The 27,250-nt window shown below is 52.7% G+C and overlaps 1 protein-coding gene across 6 annotated transcripts in view; it reads left to right on the top strand.

Moving 5' to 3' along the window:
- The window catches only part of RIPOR3 (RIPOR family member 3), a 40,426-nt gene that overhangs the window by 9,850 nt on the left and 3,326 nt on the right, over positions 1–27,250 (top strand). For 3 of the 6 annotated variants that reach the window (XR_005628680.1, XM_039719374.1, XM_039719376.1), the window contains exons 2-18: positions 7,409–7,534; positions 10,504–10,650; positions 12,925–13,003; positions 13,385–13,408; positions 13,543–13,596; positions 14,272–14,421; positions 14,890–14,953; positions 15,333–15,376; positions 15,955–16,080; positions 17,149–17,294; positions 22,627–22,756; positions 23,109–23,684; positions 24,764–24,900; positions 25,124–25,256; positions 25,711–25,819; positions 26,209–26,373; positions 26,520–26,678. Coding sequence is in view for 5 of the 6 variants with exons in the window: in XM_039719374.1 (XP_039575308.1) it covers positions 7,434–7,534; positions 10,504–10,650; positions 12,925–13,003; positions 13,385–13,408; positions 13,543–13,596; positions 14,272–14,421; positions 14,890–14,953; positions 15,333–15,376; positions 15,955–16,080; positions 17,149–17,294; positions 22,627–22,756; positions 23,109–23,684; positions 24,764–24,900; positions 25,124–25,256; positions 25,711–25,819; positions 26,209–26,373; positions 26,520–26,678 (2,344 nt within the window). In the remaining variant the exon portion in view is untranslated. Of the gene's footprint in view, positions 1–7,343; positions 7,535–9,769; positions 9,802–10,503; positions 10,651–12,924; positions 13,004–13,384; positions 13,409–13,542; positions 13,597–14,271; positions 14,422–14,889; positions 14,954–15,332; positions 15,377–15,954; positions 16,081–17,148; positions 17,295–22,626; positions 22,757–23,108; positions 23,685–24,763; positions 24,901–25,123; positions 25,257–25,710; positions 25,820–26,208; positions 26,374–26,519; positions 26,679–27,250 lie in introns of those variants that run through there. The other 3 variants (XM_039719375.1, XM_039719377.1, XM_039719378.1) reach the window with 3 other exon arrangements.

Here is a 27,250-nt window from a genome sequence, read left to right as displayed (position 1 = left end):
CAGGCTGCTGTGAGTCACAGAATTCAGCTTTTGGAGATAACAAATTACATCCCCACGCTGCTGGACATCAGCCCTCACTCCTGCTGGAGGTTTGTCATCTGATTTGGTTAAACACCCTTCCCAGTGTATAATCAAAGCATTTATCTGTGCAAAGTGGTGCTGCCCTTGAAACTGAGCCTTGGGACTTCGCACAGCCCTAAGGCTGAGATCAGGGACCTTCCTTATGCCACCATTAACCCGGAGATGGCTCCAGCATGGGAAGGGTGGCTGGAGACAGGACCACACCTGAGGAGGGTTTGCAGCACACAGTGAGGGACGGGCTGGGAAACCAGGGACAGGGGGGGCTGTGTGGCACAGGGACAGTGGGGGCTGTGTGGCACAGGGACAGGGGGGGCTGTGAGGCACAGTGGGGTCTGTGTGGCACAGTGGGTCTGTGTGGCACAGTGGGTCTGTGTGGTCTGTGTGGCACAGGGATGGACCTTGGGCCCATCACTGATGAGGAGGAGTCTCTCAGGGCCAGAGCTGCTGGGATTCAGTGCCAGGCGAGTTTCCTTTGTCCCAAAGACAGGAGCCAGTGCATCGTTGTGAACTGCTCTGCCCTGGCTCCCTGTGCTTCCCCAGGCTGCAGTTTGGGTGCTGGGAGTGTCCTGGCAGGCAGGCTGAGCTGGCCCTGCAGGTCTGGCAGCTCTGGGCACCAGCCTGGCAGCTGCCACCCCCTGAAGCCCCAGTGCAGCCCTGGAGGGTGTCAGCAAGCTGGAAACTGGCACCAGGGCAGCTCCTGGATCAGCTGGGAATGTGGGAGCTGTGCTGTGCCCCCAGCAGGGAAGGCACAGGGCTCCCAGCCCGGGGAGCTGGGCACGGAGCGGGGCTGGGCTGGGCCACGGGCACTCACTGCAGCTTTTCTGGTCCAAAAGGCCACAGGGGGGTGCACAGCCAGCTGGGACTGCCCCATTTCCATCAGGAGAGGGCACAGCCCATGGTGAGCCATGCTGGGCTCCCCAGGGCTCCCTGGCAGCTCTGCTGCTGGGAGGCACCGGGAGGCCACGGCATCGTGCCTTGGAAAATAATTTCCAGGTCATTAACTGGGTCAGGCCAGCTCCTACTGCCGGATTCTGCTGGGAATCTGGGTGCTGGGAGGCACCGGGAGGCCACGGCATCGTGCCTTGGAAAATAATTTCCAGGTCATTAACTGGGTCAGGCTCCTGCTGCCGGATTCTGCTGGGAATCTGGAATAAATGGCTGATTAATTTCCTCTGGATGTGCACACTGCCACTGGGAGCAGAACTTGGAGCTGCGTGCTGAGATGGAAAGTGATTGCAAACACAGGAGCATTTGGGGTGCAGGCTTGGAAAGCAGCTCGCCCTGGACTTGAAATCTGAGTCCTGTGTTCACAGAAGCCCCCAGAAATGGGGCCACCAGAGCTGACCCCAGCACGGGACAGGCTGTCTGAGAGCACTGCTGTGATATCCAGATTTATTGCTGCCTGGGAAGCCTGGACTCCAGAATGCCATTTCCAGAAGCTGGCAAGGAGCTTTGGGAGGGCCTCATGAGCAAAGCAATAACTTGGATCAAAGCTGTTTATCTGATTTGCTTTCAATGGCTTAAGTACGGCTGGAGGAAAGAATGTCAGATGTGCAGTATTTAAATACATGTTCCAGAGCTGAATCTGCACAGGTAAAATTTGCAGAAGTACCAAAGCTAGTCACACACTGAAGCCCTGTCTTTCTAAACAATGCAAGCTCTGAATTCGTATTCAGATTTAATTCGTATTAAAAATCAATTGAAGTAGCTCTTAAGGGCCTGAAGTACCTGAGAGTGGGGATTATATTCCTGAATCATTTGACATTTTCAGAGTATGACCTGGCAGATGTGAGTTTGGTGCAGAGTAAAGGGCCCATCTCATAATCTGAGTTACACAGCTCAGGCCAGGAGGTTCTGTGGAGCACGTGCAGCTACACAGGGCAGCAAAAGCTTCCATCCAGAGCAAAGCTGTGATGGAATTGCTCATATTGCTCAATCTTAACCCAGCAGAAATGCCTGGTGAATGGGTGGAAGCTGTGGGTGTCCCTTCTCTCCCCTTCCAGCAGTCTGTTTGGGCAGATAGAGCTCCGTGTGAAGCACACACCTCCCGTGGCTGTATCTGCAGGGGCTCTCCCCTGTGTGGAGGGCAGCTGAGCTCACAGCAGCCCCAGCTCAATCCCTGCTGCAGGAATTGCCTGCAGGGGCTCTCCCCTGTGTGGAGGGCAGCTGAGCTCACAGCAGCCCCAGCTCACAATCCCTGCTGCAGCAATTGCACCAGACCTGCTCTCATTCTGCTGGGAATCCTGGTGCTGGGAGTTCTTGCCACAGCCTGGATTTGTCTGAAGAAAAGGTCCCTGTTTGGGTTAAAATGCCCATTTTGAGCTGTGTTCTGAGATCAAGGGCGCTGTGTGTCTCCCTAATTGAAATTACTTTTCTTCTTTTGCAAGATGATTTTCCTCAGTTCTGCCATAGCTGTATAAATAGAATGTTTGTCAAACAGCTGAACAAAACCACTTGAAGCGTAAGGGGTCTGAGTGATAAATTTGGAATGTTTATGTAGCACAGCAGACATTGCTCCTGAGGTCAATGGCTTTCCTGAGGAATGCTGGAGAGCAGACATGGAACTCAGGCTCTATTTTCCCAGGGGATTCAGCCCCAGGCTTGCCCAGAGGGTCACTCCAGTGCTGCCTCACCCAGGCCCCATCCCACCCCATCCCATCCCATCCCATCCCATCCCATTGATCCCATCCCATTGATCCCATCCCATCCCTGCCCATCCCATCCCATTGATCCCATCCCATTGATCCCATCCCATCCCATCCCATCCCATCCCATCCCATCCCATCCATCCCATTACCCCAGCAGCAAAGCTGTTATTCTGTTAGGATTTGTAATAAATTCATGGAAGCAGAATGGAAACCTAGCAGCTTTGATTGACTTTTTTTTGAAACAGCCCAACTCATCCCTAAAGTCCAGGGAAGGTCTCTGAAGGCCCTAAGTGCTCCTGTACTGCATCCCATCCATCCCATCCCATCCCATCCCATCCCATCCCATCCCATCCCATCCCATCCCATCCCATCCCATTACCCCAGCAGCAAAGCTGTTATTCTGTTAGGATTTGTAATAAATTCATGGAAGCAGAATGGAAACCTAGCAGCTTTGATTGACTTTTTTTTGAAACAGCCCAACTCATCCCTAAAGTCCAGGGAAGGTCTCTGAAGGCCCTAAGTGCTCCTGTACTGAATCACTGCTGGCTTTGGCTCTGTGCACTCAAAGCTGGGTTTCAGCAGAGGTGCTGCAGACCCAGCACAGCCCAGTGTCACCTTTGTTTGGCTGCCATGAAGAGAATTTTATAAAACCATGCTGTAAAAACATAAATTCCAGGTGGCAACTCTGCAACAAACTTATGTGCTGTGCTGTGCACGGGGAGTCTCCTGACAGGCACAAATCTAAGCCCGGTTCCAGCAGGAAGGCTCCATCCCTCCAGTGAACTGTTGGGGTTCCCAGATACTGAATGAAGTATGATGTTGTGATAGTACAAAATGAAATGGACTCTCTTTGGTTCCCACAGCTCGAAGATAAAATTACTCTCTTGTCCTTCCAAGCAAAGCGAGTGCAATATTTACAAATGCAATTATGTACAAAAATAACAAGGGTCTAAAGGCAGAAGGAGAAGGTCTGAGCAGGCAGGGGAAGGCACATTGTCCTGATCACAAACCAGCCTCAAAGGGGAGCCTCAGGCACAAAGCCATGAGCAGCTGATGGCTGGCAGTACCTGTGTCATTTCTGCAGTGACAAGAATTTGATTTCAGCCTGGCTTCAGTGGTGCCAGTGAGGAGCAGGGCTGCCCACTGGTGAGGTCTGAGCCTGCCCAGGCTGCCAGGGCCCACCAGGAGCCCAGCAGGCAGCAGCTGGAGCAGCTTGTGCAGAAACACAGCCAGGAGAAAGTGCCTCCTGCCCACTGCCCGCGCCCAGCTGGAGCATCACAAACTGCAGGGACACGTGAACTCCTTCCTCTGGCAGGGATTCCCCAGTGGGCCTCTCTGAGAGGCCAGCACAAAATCATGGCCACTCGTTTAAAGCACAAAACACCAGCAGAAACGTTTTGCAAGTCTCTGAGTCATATTTTCCTCACAAAATTGTTGAAACCATTGTGCCCAGAAACAATTAAAGACGTGAGCAGGGCTGGAAAAGCTTAGCCATAAACACAAACAGACACCATGATTTTGTTTATGGGAGGGGAAGGTCATTTGGCTCGAGGAGCACCCTGAGCATCAGAGAGAGGAGCAGAGGGGGCAGTTGGTGTGTCCTGGCTGCCAGGGCAGCCCCAGCCTGCCTGCACACTTGGGCACACCAAAATCTGTCCTGGAAACAGAGCACGGAGACAGGGCCACACAAAGCTACCCATTTCATCTGAAAAAATTCTGGTTTGACTGTAGGTCCATTTCTGAGCCCTGAATTGCACAAATCCCAGGAGTTAGAGCACCCCATCCAGAGTCCCTGGCAGCTGTGCCCAGGGCTCAGCAGCTTTGCAAAGCCTTCTCCAGACCCCGTGGCTCTTCCAGCAGCTCGGGGCTCCAGCTGCCCTGGCAATAAACTCCTTTATCCTGCCCTGCAGTTTCTGTGCAGCCCTGGCTCACTGCTGTGCTCACCTTCCTGCTCTTGGGCAAGAGTGGAAGGAGGAAGCTCCTCTGCTCCTGGGGTATAATCCTGGTTTTCTGGGCTTTGGACACTCTGGCCTGCACGGCAGAGGTTTCAGGTTGGGAGGCAGGTTTGAGCTGAGGGTCTTTATCTGATTTATTTCTCCCCTAAAGGGAGGGTAGAGTTTGAGATGGGTCCAGATGCTTTTTCTCAGGGGCACTTGTGTAGCTCAGCACTTTTATACAGACACTCCAGCTAGCAAACCCTCTGTTTAAACACTGCATTTATAAGTCTTTCTTACAAATAAAATGTTTTATTGACATCCAGCTTATGGTCCTCTGCTCAGGAGTGTGAAACGAGCCATAAGATTTCTGGGTCACCACAAAAAACCCGTGTGCAGGGGTGTATCGAGAGGCACTGACTTTGTTGGCATTATTTTGAAGCAATCACCCCTTGAATGGAGCTTTATTTAAATGCTCTTCATTCCCAGGGAGCTGGAGGATGTTTTGAGAGGGGCAGTGCACTGGAGCAGGACAGGGCAGGGGCAGGGCCTGGGGCTGAGCTTTGGCAGTTACAGAAAGCAAATGACCCCAGAGGGGCTGACAGGATTTTGGCCATGCCCATGTGAGGGCCAAGGCATCTCTGGCTTCTTCTGAATTGCAGCAGTGCATCTCCTGGAAATCCAGAATTACCCTGGATTTACAAACACACGTGGTCAGGTCCAGGCAATCTGGGCAATTTCAGAGTTTTGGGGATCTGTACATTTCCCACAGAGTCCTTCACATCGAGAGCTCAGTGCCACAGATTTTACCTCAGGAGTCTTCTCATCATTTTCCCCTTTCTGTTCCCTGCCAAGGGTCTGCCTTGTTCCATATCTGAGTGCTCCAAAGGCTTTCAGAGTCATGTCAGGCAGGCTTTAGAGCAGCTGCTCTCTCCTCCTCCCTTATACCCATGAACTGAGCTTCCCAGGTTAAAGAGCTGAAAAATAGATCCTGGGAATCTGGCTGAGCCTTGATGAGGGATGTGGTCAATAACCACAAGGCTATTCCTTTCATTTCTTCCTTTAACAGCTTGTTATGCAATTACATTTTTCAGTAAGTTGCATGCTTTCTTCAGGCTAATGATCCTTTTGATGGGGTGACAGTTCACAGACTTACAAACATCTGAAATCCAGAGGGAAGGATGGAAAATATTTTGAAACTTCAGCCGTGATATGATGCAAGTCTGAGCTCTGATGAAGGGTGCTGAGTGGGACCTTTGCAAAGCAAGACAATTAATTGCTGTATGGTTTGATTAAGGCTGGGGGAGAGGCACCTGAATTTTGTGTGACAGATTTCTGAGGATCCTCCTGAGGCTCTGGAGTCCCCTGGCCATGCCCAGCCCCTCTCTGCTTGCTAAGCAGGTGTCTGCTGGCTCTGTTGTCACTGTCCCATCTTGCTCTGCAGGGTTCTGCCTGCTTTTCCCAGGTGTTTTCCTGAGCCTGGCACAGCCCACAGAACAGGCAAGGAGATGGGAGTTTAAACCCAGCCCAGGAAAGATGAGAGGCTTCTCTGAAGAGGCAGGATGTCTGCTCCTGGAAGTGCAGGACAGCTTTTGTTCCTGCTGTGGGTGATGGTCCCCAAAGCCTGCTCACTGGCACTAATCCCCTGGGCTGTAGAGTGGCCCAGAATTAGCAAAGCACTCTCAAAGCCCTGGGATGTGCTGAGCAGCTCTTTGCAGGCAGCCCTGACAGGCAGGAGGAGTTTGCTCTCCACGTGGGTGCAGGGCCAGGAAGGAGCCTTGCTCTGACCCCTCTGGGCTGGTGCAGCTCCAGGGCTCCTGGCATCACAAGGCTCGGTGCAGAGCTGCTCCCAGCACCCACTGATGCACTCAGGGTGCTCCCCAGAGCATTCTGTGATGGGGACACACCTCTGCATGGAGCCTGCAGAGCTCCCTCCTGGAGCTCGTACCTCTCCCTCCAAACACATCCTCCAGCTTTTTGTTATACCCAGATTTACTCACTTGTGGTGTTTACATTACACCAGCTTGAGGGGGAAAGGAAGGGAATTTTTCTGTATATGAACTGTCTGGGTGATTTTCTACAGCTGCTTTGAAGGATGTGTCTGTTACTTATATTGGGACTTGGATTCTGTAGACATATGGCAGAGAACACAATTCTCCACAAAGCAAAAGAGTTTGACTGATGGAAAACAAGAGAGCAATCCAAGAGAAACCCTGCCAGAGGAGGAGCATGAACCTGAAATTTACTGTAGAAACCAGACTTCTGCCTTGGGCTTAAGCAGCACACAGCCAATCCTAGCATGAGTGCAGTGTGGCTCTGCACAGAGGCAGGGAGCTGCTTTTGGGACCCAGCTGAGGCTGGAGTTAAGTATTGTTCTGGCACCCACCCTGCTTTGGAAATGCACAGGTTGGCCCCCTCTCCTGAAGCACTGGGACAATTACAGGGTTTTTAAAAAGTCAGAAATGTAGAGCGCCTCTGCATTGAGGCTATTCTGGCTTTTGCACAGTGAGTTTGTAAAATCAATCAGAAATTGAAGAGGGCATGAGAGATTTCATTTTGGACTGTTCAATCCTTTATGAATTGCACCGTGGATGGCAACACAGGAAACGCGAATTGCAGACAAGGCTTTTTTTCCAATTGACTCTGCTGTGTGTTGTTTTGACTCTCCACCTCCCCGCAGCTCACGGCTTGCAGCAGCACCAGAAGGGCAGGTCCAGCCTCATCTGTGCCTGTGCTCCCTTGCAGGAGGCAGCAGACCCGCTGAGGAGCCATGTCGGTGAAGCTCACCTTTGTGTCCCCTGGGGACGGCGGGGGCATCAGCAGGAGCTGCTCCTTCACCGGCTTCAGCACCGTGCAGAGCAGGAAGCTGGGGTGAGTGAAGAGCAGCAGAGCCTGCTCCTGGGCAGCAGGCTGGCACTGCCCCGGGCACGGGAGCTGCTCCTGCCCGGCAGCTGCTGCCACGCTTCCCTTCACACAGAAAAGCAAGGCACAGTTCCTCCCAAGGACCCCTGGGATTCACATTCTCTGAACATCAGAGAAAGGAAAAACACAATGCTACTTTGGCACAACACTCTGTAAAAAACTCTGACAGGCTGTACAGGAAAACTCTGTCAGAGTGTACAGAAAAACTGTCAGACTGTATAGAAAAACAGGCTGTATGGAAAAGCTCTGTCAGATTGTATAGAAAAGAGTTAGAAATCTAACTCTGTTAGATTGTATAACAGACTGTACAGGAAAGCTCTGTCAGACTGTACAGAAAAGCTCCGTCAGACTGTACAGGAAAGCCCTCAGACTGTATAGAAAGACTCTGTCAGACTGTATGGAAAATCTCTCAGACTGTATGGAAATCTCTGTCAGACAGTATGGAAAATCTCTGTCAGACTATAGAAAAGCTCTGTCAGACTGTACAGAAAAGCTCTCAGACTGTATAGAAAGGCTCTGTCAGACTGTATAGAATAAAGCTCTGTACAGAAAATCTCTGTCAGATTGTATAGCAAATTGTCAGACTGTACAGGAAAGCTCTGTCAGACTGTGCAGACAGGCTCTGTCAGAGGATGGTGCAGACAGGCTGGAGCTGCAGTCAGAGCAGCAATCCTGCAGGAAAGGACCTACAGGAGCAGTGCTGAGCAGCTGCTCCTCCAGCAGGCACAGCCAGCAGGGTCCCGGCGCTGCAGACACAATAATTCACACGTCCTTAGGGCTGTCCTAGCTGCAAAGCTTTCCTGACCAAGCACCTCTCTTTGTGCCCTTCTAGGATGTTGTTTTTCATTATTTGAGTGTCGAGACACAGCGTTGTTCAGGAATCACTGCAGTGGGGAAGATTTCTGCCCTAGACCTCAGTCACAGCCCAGTGAGCATGGGAGCCTGCCCTGGCACAGAGCAGAAGGTTTTGAATCACCCTTTCCTGCCTTGTCTCTCCCCCAGGCACTGCTGCAAAGCTCAGCAGGAGCTCGCAGGGGCCCTGTGCAAGGTCTGCCCAAGACGAGACACAAATCAGGCCCACATGGACATTCTTCTCCACATGCTAAATATACTTTTGCTTTTCTTCAGCAACTTCCCCTTGGGTCTCTCAGTCAGACACGATTTTGTATTCCCCCACCAGGGTCTCCACAGGAAGTAAATGTTATTACTGTTATCTGGAAAGTGGGAAATCTGATCCTGAAATGACCAGGTTCACAAGGGAAAGCAGCATGAGAACATCCAGCTTTTAGCTACTGGCCCTGCAGGCCATGTCAGCTCCTGCACTTTAGTGTGAAATGCATGGAAATGGGATTAACAGCAGTGCTCAGATGGGCTGCAGAAAGGGAAATCCCAGCTCCTGTGTGCACGACTGAGGTGCTGTAAAAGGGAAGCCACCTCCAGGATTTAGGGTCTGCACTCCAAAAATCTGGAGGTAAATTCCACAATGAAACAAAACCCAGGAGTATTTGGGGTTTTCATTTCAAAACAAAATCATCTTGTCTCTTCTATTTGATGTCTTGCTAATTAGAGTACTCTAGAGCTTGGAATTAGATGCTATTTCTTCTTAGCATGAAAGAACTTTAAGCAATGAGCATTCTAGGAGACTCTTTCAACTGCCCTTATTGGTCAGACTGCCCCTTCCAGTGTTATTCCTTTGAAACTCTCACTTTGCATGGAATTCCCAAAGATACATTATCACAGTAAAGTGATATTAATGTTTAACACTTATGTTCCTTGTTGTGGGGAGCCTGAGCTCCAAATGGTTTGGTTAATTAAAGCATCATAAAAAACCAAGATAATCAGAAGAAATTAAGTATCCAGCAGTGTTTGGCAACCCCGAGTTTATCAGATCTTTTGCGGAACAGCTGTTAAAAACTGCAGTTAAGTGGGAATTTAGGACAAGGATAATTAAAGGAGGTACTCAAGGGCTTCCCAACAGGACTGGGGACAGCTCTCAGGTGTGCTGGGCCTGCCTTGAATCACCAGCACAAAAATCTCCTCAGGCCTCAGCTAAACCTGGAACTGAAAGCAGCCAGGGGGGAACTGTTGAGCCTGATGGAGCTCATAATTCCTCCAGGTGAGTAGAATTTAGGATGGAAATGGTAGAGAAGGTAGAAAGCTTTTCAGAGAGCAACTGGCTGCTCTGGCTTGCTCTGGGAGATGGGAAACTTCTGCAGGTAATGTTATTTCAGAGGCTTTACTTAGAGGGATTATTAACAAACCTATGTAAAAATAGCCAGCACTTAGGGGAGGCTTTGGAGAGAGGGAAGTCAGGCAGGAATTATTTGCAGAGAGCTCATTTTCTGCTTTAAAGGTGTTTCTAACTGATGGTTCAGGGTGTTCTAACTCCTTAGGGTGGCACAAAAATTGCTAATAAAAAAGTGGGGGACTTCTGGTAGAAACAACATTTAATTTTGACTTTGCAGTTGCTTTTAAAAGTAATTAGATGAGGTGTTAGATGCTGAAAAGAAACCTTGATAACTATATTTTGTGTGCAATCTGGACCTGGCTTTTGGAAACTGAGCAATGCTCTGAGCCATGGTTTAAATGGATGGAGGGGGCAGAAACAGCAGCTCCTGAGGGCTCTGTAAGGGAGCTTTGCCCTGGGACCTTGGGCAGCCACAGCTGGTTGTCTGGCTTGCAGGGGGGTCAGCAGGGCTCCCGGGTGGCTCTGAGGGTCACCCAGAGGGGACAGCCCTGCCCTGCCCTGCCCTGCTGGCACACAGAGCCAGCACTGTGGGGTTCTCCTTCTGCCAGGTGCCCAAGAACGTGGGGGTTTGGAGTGGGTGTGTTTGGGATGGTGGAACTGTGCCCTGAAGTGCCTCGGGCATCTCTGAGCTCCCTTTGCACCTCTCCTGAGTTTCCTTCTCTTCCCGCAGCAAGTCCCTCAGCAGGAGCTCGGTGAGGTCCAGGGTGTCACTGAAGCCCCCCAAGGCCTACAATTCCCTGCAGAAGGGGGCACTCATCTGGGATCCACAGCCACTGCAGGTGAAGAAAATTTTTGAAGCTTTGAAGAAAGGACTTAAGTAAGGACCTTTTCAATATTGTGATTTGCCCTCCCGTCGTGCTGCTGAGGTGTGTGTGGCACTGTGCTGTGTCCCTCTGGCATCCCTGGGCACTGTGCTGAGCCCTGGGAAATGCATTTCACTCCCTCTCAGCCCCGTGCAGGGCTCTGTGGTTTGGCAGCTCCTGGCTGAACAGTGGCACTGCCCATCTCCTGGCAGCAGCTGAGGCTGGCTCGGTGGGCACGGCACAGCCAGACCTGGGAGAGACTGGCACAGAGCTTCTGGAGAGGGAATTCTGTGTTTGCCTTGCTCAAAAAGCTGACTTAAAACCCAGCCTGGAAGTGAGTGCCCTGCAAAGGCAGAGGGGAGAGCCTGGCTCAAGCGCTTCAGTTCTCCTTCTGGAGAGGGAATTCTGTGTTTGCCTTGCTCAAAAAGCTGACTTAAAACCCAGCCTGGAAGAGAGGGAATTCTGTGTTTGCCTTGCCCAAAAAGCTGACTTAAAACCCAGCCTGGAAGAGAGCGCCCTGCAAAGGCAGAGCGGGGAGCCTGGCTCATCGAGCACTTCAGTTCTGCTTGTGCTAATTACTGAACTAATTACAGAGTCAGCTGTTCTAGGAGGGGTCTTCTGGGGTTTTTTTCTTTATTTTCTTTCTCCCTCTCCTAATAGAATTAAACTCAGAAGTGCAAAATCACCCTGTGATCTCTGGGTGCCTTGTGAGGCAAAGGTCCAAGCAGGTTCACCTGAAAACTTCAGCTTTTTGATTCCCCAGAATGTTCTGGGGCTGTTATCACAGGAACTTCATTTACAGCCTGCGGCTGCTCTCAGAAGATAAAATCCCTTTCCCTGGGTTTGTGAGCCCTGGAGCTCTCTGTGCTGGCACCCTCCTGACAGCTCCTGCAGTGGGTTCCTGCTGTCCCCCACATTTTGCCACTGTCCTCATTTTGGTCATGGTTTTATTTCTTAAGCAAAGGACATCAAATGCACTGGAGAAACACTTCATAAAGTCAGATGTGTCACGTTTTTAGTCCAATAAAACACTATGAAGTCTTCGCCCTAAAAATATCCACCAATGTCTTACTAGAGGATTTAGATTTAAAAGAAACAAGGAAACCAAATGTTTTTGCAGAGCTGAGAATTTATCTGAGCTTAGGGAGGAGAAACTATAAAGTGGGTCAGAATTTGTTCCCAGTTTTGCCTGAGTGCCACATGCTCAGCCTCCTGCCAGCAGTGAGTGGTGCCTAATTGACTGAGCAACCTACAGAAAGCAGCTGTATCAAATAGCAAGGCAGAGGCCAAATTTTAAGTAAATGCAGACTAAGTCCACTCGGTGCTGGAGTGACTTGAGCTCTCAGTGCAGAACATATTTTACGTGCCTGTTTCTTTATAGCTGTAGAAAATGCCTCTTTATTCTGTTAACCATCTGGCTGCCATTCCATCAAGCTGATAATTTTAACAGCCTTAAAGCTAAAAGCGATGAAGCTTTTCTGAAAGGTGAGTGCATGCTTTTCTGCCTCCAGCCTTGGCTGCTGCTGCCCTGGGCTGCTCCTGGGCAGGTGTTGGAGCCCCAGCTGAGTGCTGGAGACGTGGGATGTCTTGGGGAGCTGCTTGTGGAACAGCAGGAAAATGAAATGCATCAAAGCCAATGTGAGGAAGTGTAGCTGTCTAAAATGAAGTTATTTTCACTGCTTGGAGACTGTGGCTAAGAATGTAGTGTTTACCAGGTGATTCTGGTGCCTTTTAAACACTGCAGGAAAAAGTTACCTAAGTCTGCTGTGTGTTAAAAGCAGAGCTGGAGCAGTCCCAGCTGAGAAGGCTTCAGGCCCTGTGGAAAGCCCAAAGGCACAGCCCGTGCATGCAAGCAGCTCTGGAGGAGCCAGCTGGCACCCAGTGCTTCACACCTTGCAAAAGAGATCTCATCCAGGAAAAAGGATGAAGAATTGCCTCGGCACAGCCTTCAGCTGTGTTGCTGAAGCCCTGGGCAGCATCTGCCCCTCACCTGGGCAGGGTTTGTGAGCTGGGCTTGGCGTGCAGGGCTCCGTGGGGAGGCTCTGCCTCCCTGAGCTGGGGCTGGTTGTGGCCTCCTCCTCCTCCTCAGGCACTGAGCAGATGAACCTTTCTGCTGCCTCACAGGAATGGGCCAGCTGGGAGCAGTCGGAGAACCCTGAGAGGCAGATCTGTGATTTGAGTGGGTTAGAACTTGATATTCTCCTCCCCATGGCCTGTTCTGCTGGAGCACCTCCCCAGGGAATCTCTGATGATGCCCCAGGGTCTAACATGGGTTCCTCTCCCTCCAGTGAATACCTGGAAGCACACCAGGCTGAGCTGGATTACCTCTCTGGGCGGCACAAAGACACAAAGAGGAACTCTAGATTGGTAAGGTGGTTTCCGTGTTAAATACTGAAATAAAAATCACAGGAGCAGGTCCTTCCCCCACCCGGGACTCCCAGGGGCTGTCCAGTTAGAACCCTGGGGTGGGATCCAGCAAAGCAGCACGAGCAGAAATGTCCCAAGCAAGGCAGTCCCAGATGTGAGAATTTACCTTGAAACGTCTCATTCTCAATACCAGCAGTGCCCTTTGGGTCCTGTTCCTTTACTGGGCTGCATCTCCTGGTGTCTGCCCACTGGTCAGTGTTTGTAATGCTAACTGAGTGTGAATTAGGGTGCTCCTAGTGGGTCTGGCAGCACCTGTGAGGGTCTCCTTGGTGGTGCCAATCCGGGTGCTCTCCTCCTCAGCCTGTGCCATTTCTCTTTCAGGCTTTCTACTACGACCTGGATAAGGTAAGGCAGCTGGGGATGGGCTGCAATGCTGTGAGTAGAGAAAATGCCTGGTTTTCTGTCTGCTGTGTTACCCAATGTCTCATTTGGGAAATAGTTCCTTACATCCCTTTCTCTCTCTCTGCCCTCCTGGAAAGCAAATCCGCTCAGTGGAGAGATACATCAGGAAATTGGAGTTTCACATCAGCAAGGTAAGGGTTTGTACAGTGTACCTGGGGCTCCCACTGCTTTGTAAGCGATCCATCCACCTGGAAATCACTCTGATCATGTTCATCTGAAGGGGAGAGTGCTGGGACTTGCTGAAAGCTGCAGCCACTCTTTTTACAGAGGAGGGGATTTTTATTTATTTCTTTTCCTGAATGGCTCTATTCAGGCTGAATGTTGGCACGGCCCAACCTGAGTTTTCCTGTGAAACCAGAGTGCATTTTGTGCCAGTTTATTCAGAAAATGCTGCTCTGGGAAGGCTGTGGTGCTCTCCCCCCTTCCCAAGGGCCACAGGGCAGTTCTGTGCCTGCTGCCAGCCAGGGCTCCCAGGGGCTGAGCCTCTCCTGGCACAGCCAGCACTGCAGGGGTTTCAGGCTGTCCTCGGGGAGCTGGCTTCCTGCTCTGGGGTTTTTGTGGGCAAGGTGGTGCTCTGCTTCTTGTCCTCTGCTCTGGAAACAGCAGAGCTGGTTGTGCTCCTGGAAAGAGCATGGGCTGTCGAGGAGCAAACTGCAGAGTGCAGGAGCTGCAGCTCCTGCAGAGCCCTGACAGGGCGATCTGGGCTGGCTGTTGGGTTTTCTGCCAGGAAACACTGGTGATGTTCCTTTCCAAACCTCCTGAACCACGCCAGGTAACTCCAGTGCCTTCTTTCCCACGTTCCAAAGGTGGAAGAGCTCTATGAGGCTTACTGCATCCAGTGCAGGCTGCGCGACGGGGCCACCAACATGAAACAAGCCTTCTCCCTGTCCCCTGCCACCAAAGCCTCCAGGGAGAGCCTGGTGGAGCTCTACAAGAACGTCCAGGAGTGCACAGAGGTAGGAGATCCTTCACACTGGTACCAGGACCTGCCTGCTCCTCCCCCGGGAGCTGCTGCTGGCTTTTGTTCACGGTGTGGGTTAAAAACCCAACGTGTGGGAATGAAACACACTGTGCATGGCGTGGGAAATGCCCCGTGCATGGCATGAAGAACCTTGGTGCTGGTGCTTGGGTCTCTTGTGACTTCCACTGGAAGTGTGGGATGAGAATTGAAGGAATAAGCTGTGCTGTTTTTACAAAACCTGTAATGGAGGGTAACTGACAGTGATGGGTCAAGGAGTTCCACTCTTCTGTGGAAGATTTTCTGTTGCACAGAATCCATTCACTTTGCTTTTATCTGCCTTTACTGGTGAAAATGTTTGTGTGTCCTTTGAAAAAACATGAGGGAAATGAAGTCCTTTAAAAGAAACAGCGTGTGTGGGGAGGCAGCTGCTGTGCAGTGCTGGTGATGGCAGCCTTTCTTCCAGGACATGTGCTTCATAGAGGGGGCTCTGGAGGTGCACCTGGGAGAGTTCCACGTGAAGATGAAAGGTAGGCTCCTTTCTCCTTCCCTCCTTCACTGATTTGGGGTTTCACTGATTTGGGATCTCACTGGTTCCTTGGTTTGGGGTTTCTGCATGGCAGTCTGACCCACTGAGAGTCCAGCTGCTCAGAGAGACCTCGGATAGAATTCTGGGTTTGCCCCAGTGCCATAAAACAGAGCTGCCATGGTATCCTAGACTCCAATTCAAAGCTGACCAGCTTTCTTTCCCAGCTCAGTTAAATGCTGTCCTTTTCAGAGCGTGCTGGGCTGGTGCTGCAGCTTCTGCACAAGAGGGATGTTCCCCAGAGGTCACTGGGTTTATGGCAGGCTGAGGTTCTGGGGGCTTTGTGAAGCTCTGCAAACATTGGGAGTTTCCTTCTCTTCCAGGGCTGGTGGGATTTGCTCGTCTCTGCCCAGGAGACCAGTATGAGGTGCAGTATGCAACTTCTGTGTCCTTTTCCCTGCTGGGAGTGCAGTGGGTCAGGGTGGGAGCTGTGGGAGGAGGGCAGGCTGTGGCACGCCAGGCTCTGCTGTCAGGAGAGCGTTGGCACACTCTGTGCCCTGGCAGGCTGGGCAGGGGCACGGGGGACTGGACGTGGTCGGGGTGTCATGGCAGGGTCTGAATGATGCCAGAGATTGCCTGGCACACCCAGCTGCCAGGCCTGGCCTTCAGAGCTGCCTGGAATCAAACAGCAGGGGCTGCCTGTTTCCTGGAGGCGTGCCCTTGGCACGATGTGAATGCAGCCAGTGTCTCCCTGTCTCACCTTTCCCAGGGAATTCCAGCAGTCAATTCAGTGCCTCAGCAGCACCCCAGCTGCAGGGCACTGTGCTCTGGGCTCTTCCCCAGTGCCTTTGGGTGCTTTTCAGGGGTTAAAAGCTGCTCCCCCATTCCTGACTCCATTTTCTGCTCCATCCAGGGTCTGGTGGCCAAGGGAATGGCTTTGTTCTGTGGCTGAGGGGATGGTCTGGGGCTGCTGGCCCAACACCCTCTTGCCTCTCTGCTTTGCAGGTGTTCGTGCGACTGGGGCGCCAAAAATGGAGGCTGAGAGGCAAAATTGAGACTGATGACAGCCAAACCTGGGATGAGGAAGAAAAGATTTTTATACCCAATCTGCACGAGAAGTTTGAAATCAAGGTGTGCTGTATAATGGTTGGATTGGAAGCAGTGGGTTAACAGGTCTGCTACTTCCCTCTTGGGCTACCAAAATTCTTAGATCATTTTCTTTTTCTGGCTGTGTAAAAAATGGCAGTTAACCCATGCCCTGCCTAGGGAAGGGCCACAACTTCTGATTTTCCTTTGGCACTAGTACCTGTATTGGCCCATCTGATTTGCCATGCCCTGGGGTGTGTCGTTGTGTTTAGGGTTTTTAAAGAACTCCTAGATCAATATCTGGGAGCTTTCAGGATGCAGCCTGGATGTGCAGACACAGATGTGCATGTAGATGCTGTTCTTACCCCCCCTGTGGATGCTGGGTGTCTGCAGTGCTGCTTGAGCAGAGAAATCCCCATGTGGAAACCCAGCTGTGGTCCTGGCAGGGGCCAGCACTGCCTGGCCCCACTCAGGGGCTGCCTGCAAGGAGCTGGGGCTGGAGGCTGTGCTGGGCTCTGTCCTGCTGGGAGCTGTGCAGGGCAGCCTGGGGGCTCTGGCAGGCTGATAAAGCAGCTCCTGCAGGGCTGCCCTGCCTGGCAGCAGCTCTGGGTCACACAGGACACTGACTCTGGCCCCTTGCCTTGGGAAATGGGCTCATGAAGGGTTTTTTACCTTCCCTGCACAGTGAGGAGCAGGTGAGAAGCTAATCCAGATCCCTGGTTTGCCATAATCGTTGTAAAAACTCCTCTCACTTTGTGTGACAGTGACAGTTTTACTCTGTGTCAGCTGATGAAAGTCACTGGCAAATGTCCTCCTCACCTCCTGCCCTTCCCACTTAGTGCTCCGTGATGAAAGGAGCAGGTTTAAGCCCAGCAAAGCTGCACAGCTGTGTGTCCCCAGCTCCTGCACCCTCCCCTGTGTCAGTGTCCCTTGTGGGGACAGTGGCTCTCAGCCTTGGTGGTGCAGAGCAGAGCAGGTTGGGTTTGCTGTGGCCCAGAGCAGGTCTGACTGCTGGGCTGCTCTCTCCCAGGTGATCTGGCAGTCCAAATCCCCTATCCCAGGTGATTTGGGAGTGCCTGCTGAGCTGGAGCTGCTGTGTCTGTGTCCCTGCAGGTGACAGAGCTGCGAGGCCTGGCCACTGTCCTGGTGGGGGTGGTGACGTGTGACAGCATCAGCTTCTTCAGCCCCAAGCCCCAGGCCATCGTGGTGGACATCACCGAGCTGGGCACCATCAAGCTGCGCCTGGAGGTGCTGTGGAAGTGAGTACCCTCAGCTGGGAGCAGGGCAGGGCACTCAGCACCCTGTCCCCTTGCTGTCCCCGAGCAGCCCTGCTCACAGCCAGCCCTGGGCAGGCACAGCAGCTGCTCCTGGGACCTCCCAGCTCTTCCTTGGTGTCACCACAGCCCTGGCACCTGGGAGTGGCCTGGCCTGGCTCTCTGCCCCTCACAAGCAGCATTCCATCTGCCCCCAGGCCCTGGGGGTGTGAACACAGAGCACAAATGGCTCAGAGGTGGTGAAGTGAAGCTGAAGGTAGCAGTGCTGGGCACAGTGGAAAAATACACAGCTGAAGTTTTGGGACAGCCATTGTTAGCAAGATGTGATCTGTTAGGAAGCAGCTTTCCCAAAGGCTTGGCACCTTTGCATGTGCACTGAGTAGTTATGGATAGAGGGCTCTTGGTGCACTCCAGGGAAGCTGCTCACAGATGTACTTTTAAATAGCTGAGCATTGTCATGGTGCCTGTGGTTTGTTAAATTGTTTTACATTTTAAATCTGCAATTTGAGTTTCATAGTGGACTCCTGCTGTTATTAAAAGTAGATTCTCACTGTCGTGGATGGTGCAGTGGCACTTATTCCTCCCTCCAGACTCCCCAGCACAGGGTTTGGAGGCAGTTCTGTTATTTCTGCTTTGTGGCACTGTTGTCTCACACAGAGAGACCCATCTGTAACAAATCCAGGCTTTTTAACCTGTTTCCACGTGCTCTTGTCCAGCAGCCCCTCAGTGACACTGCCCTGGTCCCTCTGCAGCCTGGGCTGTCCCAGCCCAGAGCCTCTGAACCCCCTGGTGCCAGGAGCTCCCTGAAAGGCCCCTGTGCCCTGAGCAGGCTCTGCCAGGGAAATCAGAAACGGCTCTGCTTCCATGGCTGGGCAGGAAAGCTCTGCTGAAGCACTGCCATGTGTGAGTGTCCCTTTTGCTGCAGTTCTGTTATTTCTGCTTTGTGGCACTGTTGTCTCACACAGAGAGACCCATCTGTAACAAATCCAGGCTTTTTAACCTGTTTCCACGTGCTCTTGTCCAGCAGCCCCTCAGTGACACTGCCCTGGTCCCTCTGCAGCCTGGGCTGTCCCAGCCCAGAGCCTCTGAACCCCCTGGTGCCAGGAGCTCCCTGAAAGGGCCCTGTGCCCTGAGCAGGCTCTGCCAGGGAAATCAGAAACGGCTCTGCTTCCATGGCTGGGCAGGAAAGCTCTGCTGAAGCACTGCCACGTGTGAGTGTCCCTTGTGCTGAAGCACTGCCAGGTGTGAGTGTCCCTTGTGCTGAAGCACTGCCAGGTGTGAGTGTCCCTTGTGCTGAAGCACTGCCAGGGGTGAGTGTCCCTTGTGCTGAAGCACTGCCGTGTGTGAGTGTCCCTTGTGCTGTGGCTCTTGTACCTGCAGCTGGGCTGAAAATGTGGCCCAGCCACGGCACCTGGAAGCGATTTTCAGGCATAAATTGCTTGAAGTCAGTAAGAAATTAGCTCACCTTGGCAGAGGTTTGCCTGCCCCTGTGTAAGATGCTTTTTCCTCCTGAGATGTGCCAGTGGCCACAGTATGGAGTTTGTATCTGGAGGAAATCCCCTCTGCTCTGTTGTGAGCCCCAGCAGTGGCACTGGCAGAGTCCTTCACTCACTCTGTGGAGCTGTTCCCTCCTGTCCCCTCTGTCAGGAGCTCCAGAATCAACCATGCACACAAGCTGTTCTTAGAGAAACTGGGTGAGGAGAGCCCCCTCCTGCTCTGGGCTATTCTGTGCTGGCAGAGCATGTCCCTGGGATTTGGGAGAGCATCCCAGGGCCTTGGAGCTGGCAGAGCACATCCCTGGGGTCTGGGAGAGCATCCCAGGGCCTTGGAGCTGGCAGAGCACATCCCTGGGGTCTGGGAGAGCATCCCAGGGCCTTGGAGCTGGCAGAGCACATCCCTGGGATTTGGGAGAGCATCCCAGAGCCCTGGAGCTGGCAGAGCACATCCCTGGGATTTGGGAGAGCATCCCAGAGCCCTGGAGCTGGCAGCAGCTGAGCTGGGACAGGGCTGCTGGTGGCTCACTGTGTTTGGGAGTTAATCCCCCTGGAACCTCTCAGAGCCCTGGCTCTGTGCTGTGCTGTGTTTAAGCTTGGGGGCTGTGTTGGGGTCCCCCAAGTGGATTCTCCAGAGCTCTTCTGGGCAGAGCCTCTCCTCTCTGGCAGTCTGCTTGCTGGGGCTGTTTACAGAAGAGAGGAGCTGTGTGCTGATAACTCGGGGTGTTTCTGTTTCCAGAGATAGAGCACTCATAAGAACAGCTGCTTTTGCCTCTGATTTAGGAATAACTAAACAAATCCATCTGATTTACCCGAAGTTCCCTGAGAGGCAATTTTTCAGTCTAGACCTGCTTTGTGAGAAATCCAAATGCAGATCTCTCTTCTGCTTCTAAATGTACATTTTCTTTAAATAGGCCCCTGGTCTGGGCTCAGACAAAAGTGCCTTCAGCTCCTTTATAGATGGTGCCATGAGGAGTGTGAATGAGCCTGGGCCATTGCAGAACAGCTTTGTTGGCCAGTTTGGCAAAAGGCTTTGGGTTTTTTGCCAACCCAAACAGCAGTCTGAATTCTGTGTCTCACATGCAGGATAAAGAGAGCTGTATTCTCCTTCCAGAGCTCCCCTGGTGCCTTGCACTGGGACCCAGGGGCACCATCCACTCTGGTGGCTCTGCTTTGGGCACTGCTGGCCTGGCTCACAAGGGCTCCTGGAGCAGGGGGCAAAACCTGGAGGGAGAGGAGAACAGGAAGGTCTGGCTCTGATTTTGGGATGCATCCCTGCTGCCAGTGTTCTCTTACAGAGGCAGACCTAGGTGGAGGGGCAGTTCCTCCTGCAGGAGCGTCAGGCAGTGACCCACTGGTGCATCTCTGCTCCCACAGCTGGAGCTGAGTGAGCTGGATAATCTGGAGACTGGTTCTTGTTAGGCTGGACAGGGCGGGTGAGAGCCAGCAGCCACCTCTGCTGAATTCCAGCATTTTTCCCAGGGCTTGGTGGGGGAAGGAAAAGTCTCATTATTAACAGCGAGTCCAGTCCTCTGACTAGAATTGGCTTTTTGGGGTGTTAATGTAAGCCTGGGTTCCCTGGATGAGCAGTGGGATTCGGGCAGGGAATTCTACCCACACTTCTGGGCTGGGGGTGTTGAATCCATGGAGTGGCTGGGCAGGAGGGAGTGGTTGGGGCACAGAATGGGGACAGCAAAGACCATCAGACTCGTGGGTCACTTGAGATTTTTTTTTTTTTTAATAGAGTTTTTCAGTCCTGAAAAGCTGTTGCTGGATAATCCTGTGCAGGCATGTGGATGTTGGCTGGGAATTGTGGACAGGAAATGTGGAGCCACTATTTCTCTCAGTTCAGCCACAGCCACCCCCACCCCCATCAAAGTACTTGCTCCACAATTTAAGGTTAAACAACGACATTCCTGCATAGCTCTTACCTATGGAGAGGTTTTATGTCCATGATTTCAGGAAGTGACTAAACAAACTGAGGAAAAGCCAGTGACAGTTAAGGACAATAGTCTGCTTGCAGTGTGCTGCCAGCCATGGCTAGCCTGGGGCTCAGCCTGTGCCAGGGAAAGCCACTGCCATCCCTGCCTGGCTGCTCTGCTCGTCAGGGACATCCCTGCTGGCCCTGCCTGTGCCACCGGCTGGAGGGAGGGAGCTGTCCCATGTGAGGGTCTGTTTGCTGGGCAATGGGGAGGGAGGTGATGGATCGTGCCCAGCGAGCCCAGAGGTGCCAGGAGCTGCAGAGCAGAGTCCGTTCCTGCTGGCCCCTCTGCTCTCAGCCACTCCTGCTTGTCTGGAGCCAGCTGGAGAGCTGCACTTTGCTGGAGGCTTTTCGGAGCTGTCACAGGGGCAAAGCAGATTTTGTTTGTTCTTGTTCCTCTCCTAGAAGTGTCATTTTACATCACTGTATTAAAAGCTGAAAATGAAAAATCTGAGGAATGGATCCCTGTGACTTTTGTTAAGAATGCCATGGGTAGGAGTCATTTGCTTGCATTAGTAAACACAGCAGGCTTTGGCTAAGAGGCTCCTGCTGTCAGGACCCGATTTATTTCTGCCCTGAGTCAGTGCAGATGGCTGTTGCTGTGCTCCCAGGCCGGGCTGATGGAGCCCAGCTGGGTGACACTGCCTGCTCCAGCCCCTGCCCTGGCCTGGGCAGCCCCCAGGAGCAGAGTGCTGACTGCAGGGTGCTCTGCAGGACTGTCCCCGTGCCCTGCAGGGGCCAGAGAGGGCTGGGACTCTGCTTTCAACTTTTGCTAGAGAGCAGAAATTCATTTCCCTGCAATTGATTAGTCCTTGTTATCTCTTGCATCTCCCGCAATGTACAGCTGAATTCAGCTGATTTTATCCTGCTCTTTGGGTCTTATATTCAATCACTGAAGCTGGAGGTTTGTTGCAAACAATTAATTTTTTAAAAATGCCAGTACTCTAGCAGGAAAACAGACTTTCTTTTGGTGCCCCAATGCATCTCAGTAGGCAACAAAGAGTAACACCTATAGAACCCAAACTTGCTTTACTCAACTTGAAATGTGTTTTCTGTCTTCTGGTGAGCTGAGCTGCATCCCAGGGGATCATTCATGTGAGTTTGTTTAGACTGCTTTGGAAGAAGTTGAGAAACCAATGGCTGAGATGGAGTAGGCAATTAGGAAGGCTTTGGGGCAGCCCTTGACAAACCCTGGCAGACCACAGGCAGGTTCCTCTGGGGCTGTGACTGGCTCATCCCTGCCAAGTGCGCTGCACAGGCCTCCTCTGCCAGCCAAAGGAACGGCTTATTAAGGGCTGAAGGATAATGAGGGCTTTTATTGGTTTTTCCAGGTGCTGTGTGCTCTGCAGGAGGGAAGCTGGCAGTTCTCCCTTATTGCCTGTGTTGTGTTTCCTTCCTCCATGGCTTTGTGGCTGTCACTGCCCACTCTTGGCCAGCACTGGTGCCAGGAGGGCAGAGCTCTCCTCCTGCCTCTGGGCCCCCTGGGCTGCTCTTCCAGAGCCTCTGGCCCAGGTTTCTGTCTAAAGGCTCTTGAGAAATCCATGTACAAACCACAGCCTGTGTCTTTCTCTGCTGGAGCAATCAAAGATTCTGGCTAGAGAGGCAGTTTCTGTTTCATTTTCTTCTGCGTTGCTGACTAAACATTCTGTCTAAAGGCTCTTGAGAAATCCATGTACAAACCACAGCCTGTGTCTTTCTCTGCTGGAGCAATCAAAGATTCTGGCTAGAGAGGCAGTTTGTTTCATTTTATTCTGTGTTGCTGACTAAACTTCCCTGCTCAAATCCTCCCCGCACCTCTGTGCTCTGCTCTCACTGACACGTGGGCCTTTCTTTTCTGCTGCAGCCCCTTTGACACAGAGAACCTGTTTCTGTCACCTGGGAGCACTGCCAAGTTTTCTGTGGGCAGCAGGAAGAGCTCCCTGTACAACTGGACCCCCCCAAACACGCCCAGCTTCAGAGAGAGGTATTACCTGGTGAGTACCTGGGCAGAGCAGGGGCAGAGCACAGGCCTTGGCTTCTGGGCTGGATCAGGCTGTCCAGGAGCACACCCAGAAACGTGAAAGCAGCACTCTGGCACCTTTGCAGTTTATTCTGGGGCTTCATTAAATTTTTATTTTAACCCCTGTTCTTTTGAGTTCTATTTGAGATTTTGTAAAACAATTTTAAAAGCCCTCAACAAGACTCTGCTCAGCAGCTGGGACAGTAGGGGTGGGGTGTCTGCTGCAGTGTTCTGTGGTGGGGATCCTGCTGGGAGCCAGGGAAGCAGAGTCCCCTCTCCCAGGTGGGAGCTGGGCTTTGCAGGCTCACCTGGGGATGTCTTTGCAGTCTGTTCTGCAGCAGAGGCAGAGCCCGGGGCATGGCGGGGAGGAAGGCCAGCCCCCCAGCATCCTGAGCTACTTGGCTGCCTGTGACTTCGATGTCCCTGGGAGGAACAAGCCCCACAACCCCGCGGAGACCAGCGAGGGAGACTCGTTCAGCTCGGAGGACCAGAAAGGGGCAGAATCCCGAAGCACAACCCCGGCCCTGGACCACAGGACGCTGCCGCTGGTGATTATCCAAGAGACTGGAGCAGAAGAGCTGCAGCATCCCCTGCCAGCCCACAGCACCCTGGACATCCTGAAGAAGACCCCATGCGGGGATGGGTTCCCAAGGAGCCCCTCCAGCTTTGCCCCCCGTCACAAGGGCAGCAGGGACTCCTTCAGCCAGGCCCGGAGCCGCCGCCTGGCAGAGCAGGAGAACATCAGCCAGGGAAGCTGGAGCGACCCCAGGGCCGAGGGGCGAGCGAGGCCGCTGGACAGGAGCGTGCGGGACGTGCTGGAGCTGCTGCAGCGGCCGGAGCGGGGCCGGGCGCCGCTGGACGCGCTGCGGGGCCAGGTGTCGGCTCTGCGGGACAGGCTCAAGGTGCGGGGCTGCCCGGGCTGCCGGGGCTCCGCGGCCACCCGAGACCGGGGGGACACGGGGCACGGGATAGGAAACACGGGGAACGGGCACGGGCAGCGGGGAGGGACCGGGGGACCAAAGGCAGCTCTGGGCTGAGCAGAGCCCGGGCTGTCTGTCCGTCCGGCCTTCGGGCTGTCTGTCTGTCCAGCTCTGAACCCACGGGATAGGAAACACGGGGAACGGGCCGGGGGGACACGGGGCACGGGCGGCTGGGGGGGACCGGGGGAGCAGGGGCAGCTCCGGTGGGAGCTCCGGGCTGAGCAGAGCCCGGGCTGTCTGTCTGTCCGTCCGCCTCTCGGGCTTGCTGTTTGTCCGACTCTCGGGTCGGTATTTGGCCCTCGGGCTGTCTGTCCGTCCGGCCCTCGGGCTGTTTGTCTGTCCAGCTCTGAACCTTTGGGTGTGTTCGAGCCCGGGGTGACCGCAGGCTGAGCAGAGCCCGCTCCTCCCGGCTGCTCCTCTCCTGCCCTGGGAAAGGTCCCAGAGGAGCAGGCAGGGGCTGGCCTGGCTGGGGACCCAGGCTGCAGCAAGAACTGATGGTAACAAACTGCCCCGGCCTCCTGCTCCAGTGAAACCCTGGGAAAACTGCATTTAACAGCCAAACCAAGGCCCTCAGAGCAGCCTTTCCGAGGGGGTGAAGGTGGTGGCTCCATGAAATTCACTGCTGGTGGGAAGCTCTTGGGTGCTGTGCTGGGGTGTGACAGCCTCCCAAGGCTGCTGCCTTGAGCTCAGGAACAGGGAATGGGTGAAAACTGTGTTAGTGACTGAGGATGCAGCAAATATCAGCTCTCACAGCCTTGGCAAGCATGGAGATAAAGAATCCACAGAGATTAAAATATTGAAACATGTTTTGAATTTAACTAGCAACATTATTTTGGGGTCAGAGAGCTGCACCAAGAGCAGACTTCCCTGATGTGATAAGAATGAAATCAGCAAACCAAAGTGATTTATTATTAGGAATTATTTCAAAACCAGCAAAGAACAACTGTGAAATGGCTGGCCAACTACAAATAACAGTATTTCTGCTTGCATTTCATCAACAGCTGAAGACACTTCACAAACATTCTTCTATGGAGAGTTTGATGGTAGAGACAGTGCTGGAGAGCTTTGATTTCCTGAACAATGACTGCAGTGCTGACGAGCTGTCCTTGTTTGGGAGCATCAGGACAGGCAGTGTCAGGTATGTGCTCTGCATGTTGTGGGGCAGGCAAAGGGGTCCCACAGCTGCCTCACTGGCTGGAAACAGCCATGGTGTCAAATGCAGCACAGAAAGGCCTGCCCATGGTTAGAGAGGGTTACAAATGCAGTTAAAGAACATGCTGGTTTATGTTCAGCTCCTGTTGAGTGTCCAGTTCAGTTCTGTGTAGTGGTGAAATTTGTAACTCTCTTTCCCCACATCTCAGCACGTGCAATGACAGCGTGCTCCAGTCCCTGAGCTGTGACACGAGGCCAGAGGCACGGGATGTGACCACTGGAGATGACAACCTGGACGTGCTGCTGCTCACACACCTGAGGCTGTGCAAAGCCCTCCTGCAGGTACAGAGCAGCCTGGGGCTTTCCAGGGCACTGCCTGCTGTTGTTGACGCTGATTAGAGGAGAATTTGGGGTTTTGTTTGTTTGATAGCAGCACAGAGACTCGGAATGGAAGTGGGGTGCATTAATGCTGGGTACACGTGTGTCCACACTGACACACATGTCACTCAAACCTCTGGTGCCTCTTCTCAGCCTCTGGGTTTTGCTGAGGCTCTGGGCAAGAGCTCTGTGCCCAAAGCAGGCTGCAAACACACAGGTTTGGCTTGGCTTGGGCCGTGTTTAATAAATGAAAATCTGCTACAAACGAGCAGGTGTCTGCTGGGCAAGGGGCTTCTGAGAGCAGCTGGGGGGTTTCTCACTTGTCTTAAGAGTTGGATTCTGAGAAATAAATCCTCATTTATCTGGAGCTTGGTCCTGCCCTTGTTTCAGCCCCTGAGTCCTGTCTGTTGCATTTCAGAAACTGAGGACACCAAACGTAGCCCAGGTGGTCCAGGAGAGCATTTTGGAAGAAGTGTCAGAGCAGACACGAGTCCTGGGGGATGTCCTGGATCTGTCTGTTGAGAAAAGTGAGTACCTGCCTTCCCCCAAGGCACGCAGAGATGGGAGAGCTGCCCCCCTGAGGTGCCTGCTTGATCCCACCCAGAGCCAGGGCTTTCATTCTGAATTCCTTGCAAACACTGACACCATTAAACCAGCTCATCGTTAAACCAGGGGCCATTTTGGTTCATTTTTTCTTCTACACAGAAGGAAAATATTTGCAGAAGTTGGTCTCAGAGAAAAGAGTAGCTGAACTGGTATGTTTTAAATAGGGATGTCTAATTTTTAACAAAACCATCTCTAATACAAATACAAGTTAGTGCTGCCCCATGTCCAGATCGGCCATCTGCTGCTGAATTTCTCATGTAAAATCCCAATCTGCCAGAGCTCACTGACTTTCTAAAACGTTGGGTTTCAGTTATTCAGAAGACTAAAAAGAAGAAGCAGTATCTGAAAATCTGGAGTGATCTTGCAGAGCCTGGCAGCAGCATCTTGGTGACCTCAGCAGAAAGGTTCCGTCATGCTCTGAAATACACCATGATGCTGAAGGTGAAGGAGAAGTACCCCAGCCACCTGGAGACAGGTACCCTGAGCACCAGGCCCTGCTGCCTCATTGCATTTCAGTGCAGTGCTGGGAACTGTCCTTGTGCATTTAAAACCCCAAAGCTGCTTGCCCTCAGCAGCCCCCACGTAACCAACCTGCTGTTGTGTGTGTCCTGCTCCCTGCAGTGCTGCAGAGGCTGCTGGAGCAGATCCTCACCTGCGATGGGCTGCTCCCCTGCTCCCATTTCCAGACGGAGCCCGTTACCCTGTTCCAGTTTTTTCGGTACCTGGAGAGACACCGCATTGGCAGCCTGGAGAAACACCTGGCAAAGCTGGCTAAAGAAGGTAAAGGCAGGGCCTGGCTCCTCCTGCAGGGCAGTGCCCTCCAGGCTCCTGCTGCAGATACAGCTCCAGAGAGGAAACAGCCCAGCCCTTGCCCTGACAGCTTGTTTCCATTTTCATTCCCTTTATGACCGTGTAGTTTTAATCAGAACAGGAAAAGCATGCTTGACTCCCATATCTGAGCATGTGCACACAAACCCCTGTGAAGGATGGGCTTATCTCAAGTGCCCTGAAAATAGGTTCGGGGATATTCCAGAGCTGAAGCAGACAGAGTCAGGAGCAGCCCCAGCTGGATCCAAGGACTGAGCACAGTCAGGGCTCGAGTTCACTGCTGTAGCTGGACTCAGACACAGAACAATAAAATTGCCGATTACTGACCTGCACTGTGTAGCCTGAGGTAGCCAGTGCCTCACTGGCATCTTGTCCAGCATGTGAATGTGCTCCAAAACATTCTCTGCACTAGGAAATAATGATTTAAACACAGTGCTGCTGTTGGCTGCATCCTCAGGCTTGTGCTGATGCAGAGGACTTGTGTGGAGGGGGCTGCGAGCCTGGGCACTGCCCTGCTGTCCCTG

The sequence above is a fragment of the Passer montanus genome, unplaced genomic scaffold, assembly GCF_014805655.1.
Source record: "Passer montanus isolate IOZ18808 unplaced genomic scaffold, ASM1480565v1 scaffold41, whole genome shotgun sequence".
NCBI lineage: Eukaryota > Metazoa > Chordata > Aves > Passeriformes > Passeridae > Passer > Passer montanus.
This window is presented reverse-complemented; position numbering and strand designations above follow the sequence as displayed.